This window comes from Narcine bancroftii, chromosome 12, assembly GCF_036971445.1.
Source record: "Narcine bancroftii isolate sNarBan1 chromosome 12, sNarBan1.hap1, whole genome shotgun sequence".
Lineage (NCBI taxonomy): Eukaryota > Metazoa > Chordata > Chondrichthyes > Torpediniformes > Narcinidae > Narcine > Narcine bancroftii.
In genome coordinates this window covers 21,036,953-21,050,836 of record NC_091480.1, presented here as the reverse complement: position 1 = coordinate 21,050,836, position 13,884 = coordinate 21,036,953, and the positions used below count along the sequence as shown (strand labels likewise).

The window sequence follows — 13,884 nt, the reverse complement described above, 5'->3', positions numbered from 1 at the left end:
CCCCTGTAACAGGCCGTTTAAAGCCGGTACATCGCTGCCAAGTGTTGAACGGGCGGATGGACCCGGCAGAAGTGCGCTGAGTCTTCGCCAAAAAGCTAACGGGGCATGCGCGAGTTTGCATCGGGAGCTGGCAGTCAGATGGCGGCGGCGTGACGTCAAGGAGAATTTAAAACCCTTTGTATAGGACGACCCGAATTTAAGGGCGGAATTTTAAACATTTTCTGAGGTCATCCGATCCGGCGGCAGAGGACGGTCAGAGTCAGTCGCCCGGGCAACCCGGAGATGGCGTCAAGGGCCGTAATGATTGACAGCTGCAGCAGCAAATCAACGGGTAGGTTCTGAGCCGCAGGTAACCAATAGAAAGCGCGGATAAGCTGGGTCCTCCACTCAGTGGGAATGAAGGTGTTCGCATTAGTTTAAAAAAAAACTCTCCTTCTTCGATCGCAAATTCCAATTTGGCCGCAGTGGTTCCTCACATCCTGACGGATTGATCAGAGAATGTTGCCGTCGATGAACGCACTTTGGTGGAGGCTCCTGCGTGGTGATCACAGAGGGAAGGACCCGGTCGGAGGTCGGAGGTCAGAGGCTGATGTCGACCGTGCGCTTGTTTTCATGGCGAGAGCGGCCACTTCCGCCGTCCTGTCGCTGGCTCGAAACGCCGGGCCTGGCCTGCCGCTGAGGCCGCGAGGCGCGGGGCTTTGCTGGAAAGGGGCGCAGGCGGCCCGGAGCCTGAGTGACCGGGCCGAAAGGGAGATGCTGGGCCGGATCCTCCGGGTGGATCACGCCGGGGAGTACGGAGCGACGCGTATATACGCGGGCCAAATGGCGGTGCTGGGCAAAACGGCGGTGGGGCCAGTGATCCAGGTCAGGACTGCAGCCCTCGGCCGCATATTGATACATGTACCCCCCCCCCCCCTTCCCCCCTCCCACCCCCCCCCCCCCACCCACTCGCTCAATCAGATTTACTCTATCATTGTTCATGGAAAGGTCACCCATTGATGCCAGTTGTTAAGAGTTCAGGTTTCAAGGAAGGGTATGTGGCATTTATTAGATGAAGGGCTCTTCTATTTATATGCAGACAGAATATCCCAAGTTGGCCTCATGCCCCCCCAAGCTCTTTCCTGTTTTGATTAGATTTCAGGTGTCTTGTCAGAGACATCACATACGTTGATGATGTATCTTCACCTTTGCTATATAAAGGCACTGTTTGACCAGCATTTGTGTGATTCTTTTACGTGCGGGCGAAGCAGCAGTGCTGCTTATTGGTCGTGGTGTTGGGGGGGACGGACTGTACACAATGTAGTGATATGTTTTCCCCTCCTACATTATTCCCTACCTTTGTGCTGTTGTATGTATGAGGCTAGGCCGCCCACTGGTGGCACATCGATGTCTCTGCTCCCTTATGACCTGGCCAGAAAGGTCGACCTCCCTTCTGGCATTCCTGTACCTGGATCCGGGCCATGTTTGTTAAAGCCTATCATTCCCCACTCTGGACTCCGTGGCTATTGATAGAGCCTATCACACATGAAAGCAAATAAAGACGTAAACGAACTGTAATGCGGGTGGGGGGGGAGAGAAAAATCAAAGTGGAAAAGTAAGAGTCCTTAAATGAGTCCCTGATTGAGTTGGTTGTTGAGGAGTCTGATAGTGGAGGGTCCTGAACCGAATGGTGTGAGTCTTGTGGCACCTATACCTCTTTTGTAATGGTATCAGCGAGAACAGAGTGGGTGCTGGATGGTGTGAATCCTTGATGACTGTTGCTGCTCGCCAACGGCAGCGTTCCCTCCAGATATTCTCGGTGGGCTGCGTCTACTACCTTTTTCAGGGCTTAATACTCCCCATACCAGACTGTGATGCAACCAAACAGCACACTTTCCACCACACATCTGAAGAAAATTGTCATACCAAACCTCTGCAAGAGGCACTGGTGAGATTAGATGGCTAGATCCCAAGTTATGCATTCATATGAATGGTTCTTGTGCTGCTACGAATTTACACATTTCTTTTCCCCTGTGGAACACTGCCTTTTACAAGAATGCGATTCCTTGGTAGCATTGGTGCTCTGGTGTTTTATCCTATGGATACTTGTATTTCAGCCTTAAGGTTGCCAATTATCTGATTGACTGGCAGCTGTGACTGTCCAGCATAACATCTCCTCATGAAAGGAGAGTCTCCAACTGGCATTTCATCTTGAATTTTGAGTCCCTCTTTTGATTTATTCCATTCTGCCAAGACCAATAGCAATATTGTAATCTAATTAAGATCACAAGATCTGGGAGCAGAAGTCGACCCATCGAGTCTGCTCTGCCATTCTATCATATCCATCCTCCCACTCAGCCCCACTCCCTGGCCTTCTCCCTGTAACCCCTGATGCCCTGACTAATCAAATACCTGTCAATCTCTGCCTTAAATCCACCTAATATCCTCACTTGTGGCAAATGTAAGGTTCAAGGTTCTTTTTATTGTTACATAATAGCACAAAAAAATATAATGTACTTCAACTTTTGTTTGCTGTAAGGCAAACAGACTCGCCATGAACATTGCCCGGCACCCCTACAATAAGAAAGAGAAACAAAGAGAGTCCCTTAAGAGTCCGTAGATTTGCCTCCAGTGCTCTCGCAGCCTCTGCAGTGACACCGACTCCTGTTCAATCCATTGGCAACCCAAGTTCCAGGTTCAAACTTCTGATATGAACAGGAAGCCTTCAGCTCCCTCTCGAATCCTGGTTCTGATATCATGAGCCAGCTCCAGCAGCCTTTATATGTCCTTTGACTGCAAGTCACCAGCAGTCCGCAGCTTGTGTGAATCGTTTGCAGGTCACCAGCAGCCCGCAGCTTGTGTGAATCCTTTGGAGGTCACCAGCAGCCCGCAGCTTGTGTGAATCCTTTGCAGGTCGCCAGAAGCCCGCAGCTTGTGTGATTCCTTTGCAGGTCGCCAGCAGCCCGCAGCTTGTCTGAGTCTTTCTGTTGTAGTGGGTTTTCGTTGTTCCTGATGCAATCAAGCACAACACATCAAAATCTCCTCGTTAACCCTTTATTAGGTAGCAGGTACCTGGAAGAGCCCTCTCCTGCTCTCACACTTTAAGCAGTCTCGTTGTGTCTCCATCTAACAAAGAGGTGGATCAAGTATTCATATATTCAAGCAAATTAGAAAAAAAGTTACATCAGTCACAAACTCACATGATCTAAAATTATAGCATGTTCAAAGTAAAGCATTAGTTGTAGGACAAGCAGCAACCCTCCCCCCTCCCCACACGCACACCTGCAGCTTCATAGATTATATATCACGGTTGAAAAACATGCTATAAGAACAAAGTGACAGTGTACAAAATTCAGACTCTGCGAAAAGATCAGGACCCCTTATCTCGTCTCGCTTTGACTCCATCCCCAGAGTCCAGGGCTGCACCAGGCACCAGTCCTGCTTTTAACCTTTCACCTCTTCCTTAAACACTGAATTCCAACGAGTGGAGCAGCATTGTGTCTCTGCTCCTTTCTATCCTAGGTCTGCACCAGCAACACCATTACCATCACTATGTGCTATCTTATTACTGTTACGAATATCTAATTTTTAACAATTTCTAAAATAAATGATTAAAATGTGAGTGCATATGTAAAATGGAGATCAGCATCTTCATCCCAAACAGAAAATTTGCATAAATTGCTGCAGGCTTATATTTTAGAAATTTTTTACTATTGTCCAGGAAGTTAACTGAAATCAATATTCTTTTTATAGCAAATGTGGGATCAAGAAAAGGAACATCTGGAGAAATTCAATGAATTGATAGTTGATCACAGAGTTCGACCAACCCTACTTATACCTTTCTGGAATATTGCAGGATTCATGTTGGGTAAATATTCATATTTATTCAAAATTACTTGCACATTTAATCAATGTACAAAGTGTGGCAATGAAATCACTCAAGTACTTACACAGTCATTCCCCCAGTAGACTTTTCCACTATATAATTGGCATTAACTGTATTTTTCAGTTTGATAATTATGATTATGCTGTTTTGCATCCTGATTTCCTCTGTTGTTCAAATGGTTTTCTGATTTTTTTTTCCCCCTATCTTTTCTTTTAGCCTTTTCTCAATACAACTCACATCATTTTGGGACCTATTATCCAGAAATCCCAATGGTCCAGCAACTGGTTATGTTACTCATGCTTCTTTTAACCTTAACACACCTGGTTGAAGGGCTCAAGCCCAAAATGTGGATTATGTATCTTTTATCTTTGCTATATAACAAGCGCTGTTTGATTTGCTGAGTTTTTCCAGCATTGTGTTTTTACTTCCATATGGTGTCTATAGACTTTCATATTTTACTGTTTTTAACCTTGTTGGGCTCCATTGCAGGGCTCTTTTTAAACTCCATACGACCCCATTCCCATGTTCTTTTTAACATTATTGCGGTCTTCTTTCCTGTGCTTGCTTTAAACTAATTAATTAACTGAAAAAAATTATATTACTGTAAAATTGTACTTATTTGTGAGTTGTACAAACAATTTGGTTCAAACATTAAGTTTAATAATTCAACAGTTCAGATGAAATCTTAATCCATGGTCGAAAATGTGAGTCGACCTGCCGACTCAGAGAGAAAAAGAAACCGCCCAGCCTTCCACTGCCAGTCTGCTGCTTCGACCCCATCACACGCCAGTCTCCAGCTTTTGTGAGAGCCCGAACCTCCAAATAATGGTTTGAGAACTAAGTGGCATGATCCGCCACATGACCCCCACCCTGCTTCCCCCCCACCCTGCTTCCCCCCCACCCTGCTTCCCCCCCACCCTGCTTCCCCCCCACCCTGCTTCCCCCCCACCCTGCTTCCCCCCCACCCTGCTTCCCCCCCACCCTGCTTCCCCCCCACCCTGCTTCCCCCCCACCCTGCTTCCCCCCCACCCAGGACCGAAGTATTGGAGGTGGTTAAATTATCGAGTTGAGGGTGGGTTTGGTCGTGATGGTGGATTCTCTTCACAGCGGGATTGTGCCACCTGCACTAGTTGGATAATATCCAAGTGTGCCAGCTTGAGACAGTCGACAGGTACAATCTCGGGTCTACTTCCTATGTTGATGATAAAAAACATGGCATGGTTTGTAGTACTGTGACGGGCCCCTCATATGGCTTTTGCAGAAGTGTATGGTAGGAATCTCGGCAAAAGAAAATATACGGGCAGTCCTGGAGATCGGGTGGGATGTAAGTGGTTGTGAGATCGTCGGGATGCTGGGACTAGAGAAAGTGTACCCATCTACTCGTGGGTGGTTCTTAATGTCCATGTGCTACCAGGATGAAGTCCCTTGGTATGGTAAGTGGGGTGCCATACACCAGCTTGGCCGAGGAAGTTACCAGGTCCTCCTCTGGGGCTGTGTGTGTGCCTAGCATGTCCCACGGCAATTAGTCCATCCAGTCTGGGCCCGTGAGCTGTGCTTTGAGGGATGCCTTCACGTGCCGGTGAAAACATTCTGCTATGCCATTTGCGGGTGGTAGGCAGTTGTGTGGTGCAGCTTAGTGCCAAGCAGTCGGGCCATTGTGCACCTCTGTTGGAGGAGATGTCTTTCCGCAAGCCAAATTGGGCTATCCAGAGAGCAGCGAGGGCATATGCACAGGTCACAGTGAAGGTGTCCGAGAGTGTGACGGCCTCTGGCCATCTCATGAATGTGTCCACGATGATGGAAAGGTGGTTGACACCTCTGGATGGGAGTAGCAGTCTCACGGTGTTGACGTGGATGTTGTTGATGCATCAGTGTGTCGGGGTGAAATTCTGCAGCAGTGCCTTGATGTGTTGCTGAATCTTGGAGATTTGACAGGGGATGCACGCTCTGGCCCAGTTGCTGACCTGTTTGCGCAACCCATGCCACATGAAATTGGCTGCAATAAGTTCCTTTGTTGCCTGAATGGAAGGGTGAGCTAGGCAGTGAACCATATAACCATATACGGACCGGAATGTATGGTTCTTGCCTGTCCTGTAGACATATCATAGAGGAGTGCGGTGCGGTGTCAGCGGGCCCAAAGCTCACATCCTCTAACTTTAGGTTTCAGATGTCTTTTTAAAAAAAAAGTGTCTTGGGGTATCAATAAGAGTAAGAATTCAATGGTCCATAAAATCCAGAGTCCCAAGAATGCTGGATTATTGCAGTTTTATTGTAACCAAAAGAATTGCAATGGCCAAAATGGGGATTTAACCAACATAAAGTCAGGAATATTTTTCAAGGTTAAGTATCTTTTAATTCCTTTATTACATTTTTTTCTAAAAGTTTATCTATTTTTCACCATCAATTTTGAGGTGAATTTGAGCTAGTGGAGTTGTTCTAGTGAACCGGTGCGGACTTGAAAGGTCAACCTGACCTGTTTCTGGTCCGTATATGGTTATATGGTATCACCTAGGCAAGCAATATCAGAATCAGAATATTATTGTCAAGAACAAGTCATGAAATTCAGTGTTTTGCGGCAACCTCACAATGAAAACATCCACATTATGGACCATCTTAGATATATAGCCAGCGTCTTTAGTTAATTATTGTATTGAAGGATTCAATCATTGTATTCTGAATTTATCTCAAGAATTTGAGTGCGAATAAATGTGTGCACATGAGCATCTGAGAAAGATGAGTGATGAAAATCAAACTCGTATTACAAATTTTCTTGTTAAATCCCATATAACCATTTACGGAGCGGAAACAGGCCATGTTGGCCTTTCAAGTCCGCACCGGTTCACTGATTTTGTGCGCCCTCTTCAGGCATTGGTCCCGGTAGATCTTCAATCAGTAACGATGGGCGAATTCAATGCAGGTGGAATCAGATAATAGCAAAACTTTGAGCAAACAGATTGGCTGTCTGTGTACCAAAAATAGTAAAACTTGACGAAACTGGATTTATTAAGAAAAGACAAACAATGGACAATATCTCTAAGTTCATTAACTTAATCCATGCAGTACAAGGAAAGAAGACTCCAACAGTGGCGGTTGCTTTTGACGCAGAGAAAGCCGTTGACAGGGTGGAATGGAATTATTTATTTAAAGTACTACAGCGGTTCAATTTACCAGAGAAATATATTAATTGGAAAAAATCCCATTATGTCATTGGGACAGCAGTGAGAAACTGGGCACTTTCAGCAACTTGTTCATCCTATCTCACTTCCATTTGTCCTACCTGCACAACCTGGGCATCAGTTCCCTGCAGGAGCAGAACCTTTGGCAGCTGTACAAGTTGGGGGAACTAGCCATGCACTGACCACGCTGGAAGAGAGTGCACTGCCACCAGCGTGCAGCCAGGCTGCTCCGTGCCTGGACACAGCCTGCTGTGCTACAACTGTCACCTGCGTTGGCTGCTGCAGTCAAGCCTGGCTCTCAGCTTCGATCAGCGGCTGCCGGTGACCTGCAGGGCAGCCGGCTGCCAGAGTTCCATTGCGCTGCGCTCCACCGCTCGCTGGCCTGCCACAAGCCCAAGATCCGGGAGTGGTCGCCGCAGCGGGTGTCGGCGGCTGAGGACCAGACGGTATGCTTCAAGATGCCAGGCAGAAGGCGCAAGTTGATTGCGTTATATCCAAATTTGCATAAAATCGGGGTTTCACTGTCCATTCAGAGTCCTCGATATTTTGTATGCCCATTATAAAAGAAAAAGCACTTTAATTCAGTGCAACCAATGTATGTTACTTTGTTTTGTGATCGTTGATCTTGACTTGATGTACGATTGCTGAACTTATTATAAATGGATTTTTTATGTTATCCTTTTACAGGAGCTGGAACTGCTCTTTTAGGGAAAGAGGGTGCTATGGCTTGTACTGTAGCAGTAGAAGAAAGTATATCACAACATTACAACAATCAGATCAGGAGGTTAATGGAAGATGATCCAGAAAGGCACAAAGATTTACTTGAAGTAAGCATTCTTTTAATTTATGCAAGGTAAATTAAATCTTTCTACGTCAAATGATAGTGCAGAACTCTTTAAATATGTTATTTTTGATTTATTCTTTCATGTTGATAAGATTTTAATCCTTCTCTCATTAATTATCCATGAATTTTGCCAGGATTTTCAGTCATGTTTCCTGTGCTGCATGTTGTTGATTAGTTTTGTCATGCTGCACTGATTGCAATGGTCAACAAAGATTTTGCTTCCTGAATACTTTTGGGTGAATTTTATGGAAGGCGGCACTGCTAAAGCTGCTTTAACGGCAGCTCTGCTGCTGATGTAGACCCGCAGGGAGCGGAGACACAGCACTCCCACGGGTCCATCCACCCAGTCCAACTGCCATTAGCTCTGTGCAGGCTTTAAATGGCCTGTAAATGAAGCCAATGGTAGTTTTATATAAAAATACTGTGTCCGCGGGGTCTGCCCCCAAGATGGCAGCGCCTTTGATCGGCAGGAGTCACGAGGGATTGCAGACTCCAGGGAAGCGGACTGGCACAGGTGCACCAGAAAATGGGGAGAGCTCCGCCCATTTGAGAAGGAGAAACAGAGATGACCCACGGGACAGTGACCAGTAAGGAATTCTGTGATTGAAGAAAAACACAGGCGGTGGCCGATTGGAGATTTGAGGGGAGGAACCCTCATAGGCTGCGGGCTGCTGGCAACTGTGGCCAGGGGATTCACACCAGACTGGTTGAAGGGGCCCCAGGTATCAGAACTGGGATGTGAGAGGGTGCCGAGGGCACTGAAGGGTTCCTGATTGTGTCAGAGGTTCAGATCTGGAACTTGGGTTGCTGGTGGTTTGTACTAGATTCCGTGGGGCTGCGGAAGTGCTGGAGGTGAATCCACGGACACTAAGGGAACTCTTTTGCTTCTCTTTCTCTGACTAAGAGGTGCTTCAGGCGATTTCTGCCGATGACAAACATGTCTGTGGCAGGCTAAAGCAAATTTCGTATAATATTGCACTGTTTTTATTACATGATAATAAATTGAATCTTGGACTTTGGGCTGCTCATCACGAAAATCTTTTTTTTTTTAGTTATAACCTTTTTTTGTGATTTTCTGTCATATTTTAAGTCTACTTCAAACATACAAAACCATGAAGTGCAGCATGTCATTGAAAATTATTTTTCTGCATTCGCACTTGGACCCTTTCCCTGCTGATCTTGGTGCCGGCAGTGAAGAACATGGTGAAAGGTTTCACCAGGGCATTGTGACCATGGAAAAATGGTATTGGGCAACTGGAATCCATCATTGCTTGTCGACTATTGTTAGATACTGACACAAGAGGCATCAGATGCTGAGTACAAATGAAAATCAGCTGCAAAAGCTTTAGGTCAGTTGAACTAATGCAAAGTGTCAGTGTCATTATGTGATGAAGCACACTAAATTCAATAAAATTTCATTTAATGTTTCTCCAACTACGATGGATTAAGGCAAATATGAAATTATCTTTGTGTTCAGCTTGTCGTTGTCTATCATAATACCCAGATTTTTTTCAGGAAGCAAACCTTTTGAAAAAATGTGTTGTCCAATGTAGTTTGCTTTGGCCAGATTTGTTTTCCTGCTATAGATTATTATATTGAAAGCACAGTAAAATTTATTTTTGTGTAGTATGCTTTTTGAATTTCATTGGTTCTTCATTCAACCACACCATACTATTTATTGTTAAGATTTAAAAAACATACAAAATCCATCACTATGTATGTAACTTCCAATCTAATGATGGTTTTACTCGGTATTTGAACTGTAATTATGGTTGTCAAAATTCAAGATTCAAAGTGCAGCTGAACCTTTGAAGAAAGTGTTTACTGTATTGAAGATGTCCAAAATCTAGAGGGAAGCTCAAGTGCTTGTAGACTTAATACTGGGTGACCTCTGTGCACTCCAAGTGTGGGATGCATTGAAAATGTATGGTATAACAGTGCAATTATTTTAAGCTTTATAATGTTTCTATTTATACAGCATTCAGTGAATTACTAGTTTATGACTTGTGCATGTTTAGAATGTGAAAGGTTAGTAAAAAGTACACATTTATCTCTTTTCCAGAAACATCCTGCATGTTCCATGTCGTGAAGAATCAGGGGTATTTGTATTACAGTCAAATTTAAGGGTTCTTATTCAGGACTTGAGCACAAATGCTTAATGGACCATTGATAGAGTTGTATTAATTATAATATTTAATTTTACCTAGTTAGGGTCTTGTGTTAGTCAATAACGTGTAGTTTAGGTCCAAAATATGTTTTATTTAGAGAACAAGGTTAAATGTGCCTTTCTTTCAGGTGTTAAAGAGATTCAGAGATGAGGAAGTGGAACATCATGACACTGGACTGGCACATGATGCTGAAATGGTAGGTTTTTAGCTCAGAAATTTACTACCTAATGTTGAATTGTGACATACATTGGTGAGATTTGCTTCTCATAATGTCAGTGTGTGGTATGACTTTATATCAAAGGACAAATAATGTTCCTGTGCAAGAGGAAAATAGGACTGATTAACATGAATAATGGTTCCATGCATCTTGGTGACAGGCAGAAATGCTCCTTTTTACCTTTGGTGCATCAATATGTCCTGTGATGCTGGGTGAGCTCCATCTACAATATTACAGACAACTTTATTTTTTTGTTAATAGTTTCTGAAGAAATAATGTGTTGCGCCATGCACAAAAAAAAGTTTGTGGTTGCTCGTAGGTTGTGTAGCATGCCTTTCTTGCTGTCCCATGTCGGGCCTCACATGAACTGTGCAGTTGTTCAAGTAATATTTTCTGAAGTTAAATCTTTTTCACCTCTGACATGTGGAGCTTCCATTAGAGCAGGGGTTCCCAACCTGGGATACATTTGTACTTTTCAGGGGGTACATTGGGTCTGAGAGAATAACCACTACTGTACAATACATGGTGTTGTAATCTGCAGTCAGAGTGCACAACATCATGTTTTTTTATCCTTAATTTTTAGGGGGACATGGGAACCTATAAAAATGCCCAAAGGGTACAGAGGAACAAAAAGGTTGGGAACCCCTGCATTAGAGTATAAGAAATAAGAGCAGGAAATTCAACAGCTAGAACTAGCTCTGTTATTCATTAGAAATGTCTGATCTTTTATCTTGGTATCGCTTTACACATGCTATTTCCTTACAACATTGAAGGAGGACTTTTAGCTCATTGAATGTTGCTTATTGAACCTAGGTGTGGTTCTGTAGGTGGTGGAGCAGTGCCACCCTTGCCCTTTACTGCTCTAATTCATTAATCTATTCCTTTTGGGTAGAGAATTTCAAAGATACAGAAACTTCTAGTGAAGAGATCTCTGCTAAAATGAATATCCCCTATTTTCATCTCTTCATCTGCCCCATTCGAGATTTTCTCAACACTGTACGCCCAGTCTGTCCTTTTAGGACAGTATCTCATCAGGGAATTCAGTCTGATGAACCTTCACTCATAGCTAGAGGGTGGGTTGAAAGAGATTGCATAAAAGTATAATTATTTAAAGAAAAATATAAAATCACAAATGAGATGAATACATTCATAAAGTTATAAGTTCTCATGTTTGAATTCTGAGAGAGAAAGTGACAATGAGACTGTCCTTCTGTTTAACTTCTCAGCACTGAAGGTTTCCAGACTTTCTGATGTATTATCCGTAATTAACATAGAAGCTGAATGCATATGTTTTTATTTTCATTCTTGGGATCTGCCAGTTCAGTGGCAGAGAAATGCTTAATCACCTTCAAGCAGTGGATTAAAATGAACATGAGACATTTTGATAGAATGTCTAATCTTTTAATATCATATAATCAACAATAAACCAATAGTTTCCTCTGCAGAACTTCTCTTCCAACCAGTATCCAATTGCCTTCATTGCTGACCTTGGATAGGAGGTCTATCCACTTATGACAGTATGCCACGAAGGATGCTGGTTATGATCAGATCTTGAAATGACAGATGCCTCTCTATAGTGGCTTAGAGCAGACAAAGCATTGAGCCTGGCACATTAACTTGAAGGGAAGATAATGAGGTTATCCCTCGAAGCCATTCAGACCATAGTATAATATTGGTTGTTAAATTTTGATTCAGCCATTACTCATGGTGGTGCATTACATTTTCAAGTAGGGGTGGGGAAGAGTTCTTGGTTAGGATACTCTGGTCTTCACTCTGTAGGTTTATTCACTAGACTCAACATATGGCTGGGATAGCAACACAATAGGAGATGCTGCGCATTTTTCTCAGTTCACCCTCAAAAAGATTTGTAAGCTCTTTCAGCTCATCATAAATTATCATGGGTCCTCTATTAATAATTCTGGAGTATGCAGTACAAAATATTTGTGAATTTCAATCACAAGGCAAAATAAGATGTGCTATAAAGATTTGAGCAATTCAAAGCTGTTTGTGCCCTTATATGCATTATCACAAATCAACATTTATAAGTAAATGAACAAAATTGCTGGAGAAAGTTAGTAGGTCCTGCAGCGTCCATAGGAGGGAAAAATGCGCAACCAACATTTCGGGCCTGAGCCCTTTGTCAAGGTCAGGGGTCAGGCCTGAAATGTTGGTTTTATATCTTTGACTTCTTATGAATGCTGTAGGACTTGATGAGTTCCTCCCATCAGTTTTGTGTATTTACAATCACAGCGACTGCAGACTTGCTTGTTTCACAACATTTTTATAAGCATGCTCAGCACATGGTGGACCTGTGCTTATGAAAGTGAGGCTGCATTGGTTGAAGAATGAAATCTGACAAAGTAAATAAACTGAAAATGATGGGAGTCGATTTGTGAACTCTATATATTCTTATTGAATTAATGGAGAAAGAAGATTTTATGCCTTGGTTGACTAATCATCAAAATTCTGTTTCTAGGCACCTGCTTATTCATTATTGAAGAATATAATACAAGTTGGATGCAAGGCTGCGATCTACATATCTGAACGCATTTAAACACCAAAACCAATAAAATCAATGCATCCCTGTACAGTCTGTAATATAAATTATGAAATTATAATGAAATGGATTAATGCCAACTTATTTTGACATGCAGTAATCCTGCAATTTTTTTTCAAATATGATAGTAAAAGTCTCCCTATGTTCAGGTTTTTCAGTTGGTGGTTATTTTTCAATTACTGTCAGCTTGTGATCATTTGGGTTTCTGCAAAATGCTTCTTTCTGTCTTAACTATTGAGGAAATATCTAGTCAATTCACCAGAGTTCCATAAAATTGTGGACTGATGAAATGTATATGTGTTCACAGAGCATCAGCTATAGATTTTCTCCATGCTTTGCCGTGAGTCTATCCAGGGTAAGAATACCTGCTGAGTTGATCCAAGCTGGGTCAGGAAATTGTGTTATAGAAGAAAAAAAAGTTTAGTTTTTGAACACTTATTTCATAATCCAAGGTCATGGTTTCTCCAGTCTGTTGGTTTATCCGTGCTGAATGTCAAGATTTTAGTGAATGATAGTATTTGGGAGAAGTACTGAAGAATGCCTTGAAATCATACATGGTCTTTATCCTTTTGGGATCGGTGGAGTATATTCAAGAGGATAAAGGTTACACCCCTGATTTTAATTTAATTGTTGATGATCCTATAAAACTCAACATCTAACATGAAGTGGGTTCCAATTCACGGGAAATTGGCACCAGTGTTGTGGAAGGAAGGAACTGTTCCAAGGGGATGGGCTCCATCTGAATCCTGACAGGACCTGGATCTTGGCGAACTGCATAACTTGGACAGTTGACTGGGTTTTAAACTAAATAGTAGGGGTGGGGGGAGTAGGTTCAACAGATTGGAGAAGGATGAGTGGATGAAGTAAAAGCAAAAGAGAAAAGTAAGAGAACAGTGCATAAAGGTTAAGTGCAAAAGATTACCAGATATTAAAAGCACTTGGATTGTCCATAGTATTCGAAACAAGGCCAGTGAATTTGTGGCACAAATTAGTACAAAAGGGTATGATTTAGTGGCCATTACAGAAATGTGGTTGCATGGCGGAGAAGATTGGGAAT

At 43.0% G+C, this 13,884-nt stretch overlaps 1 protein-coding gene across 1 annotated transcript; it reads left to right on the top strand.

Moving 5' to 3' along the window:
- Window positions 1-362: 362 nt before the first annotated feature.
- coq7 (coenzyme Q7 homolog, ubiquinone (yeast)) lies at window positions 363-12,979 on the top strand. The gene is made up of 5 exons (XM_069906876.1): window positions 363-864; window positions 3,733-3,847; window positions 7,729-7,868; window positions 10,181-10,249; window positions 12,747-12,979. The coding sequence occupies exons 1-5, from the start codon at window positions 499-501 to the stop codon at window positions 12,822-12,824; spliced, it is 768 nt and encodes a 255-aa protein (XP_069762977.1). The 5' UTR covers window positions 363-498; the 3' UTR covers window positions 12,825-12,979.
- The last annotated feature ends 905 nt before the right edge of the window (window positions 12,980-13,884 follow it).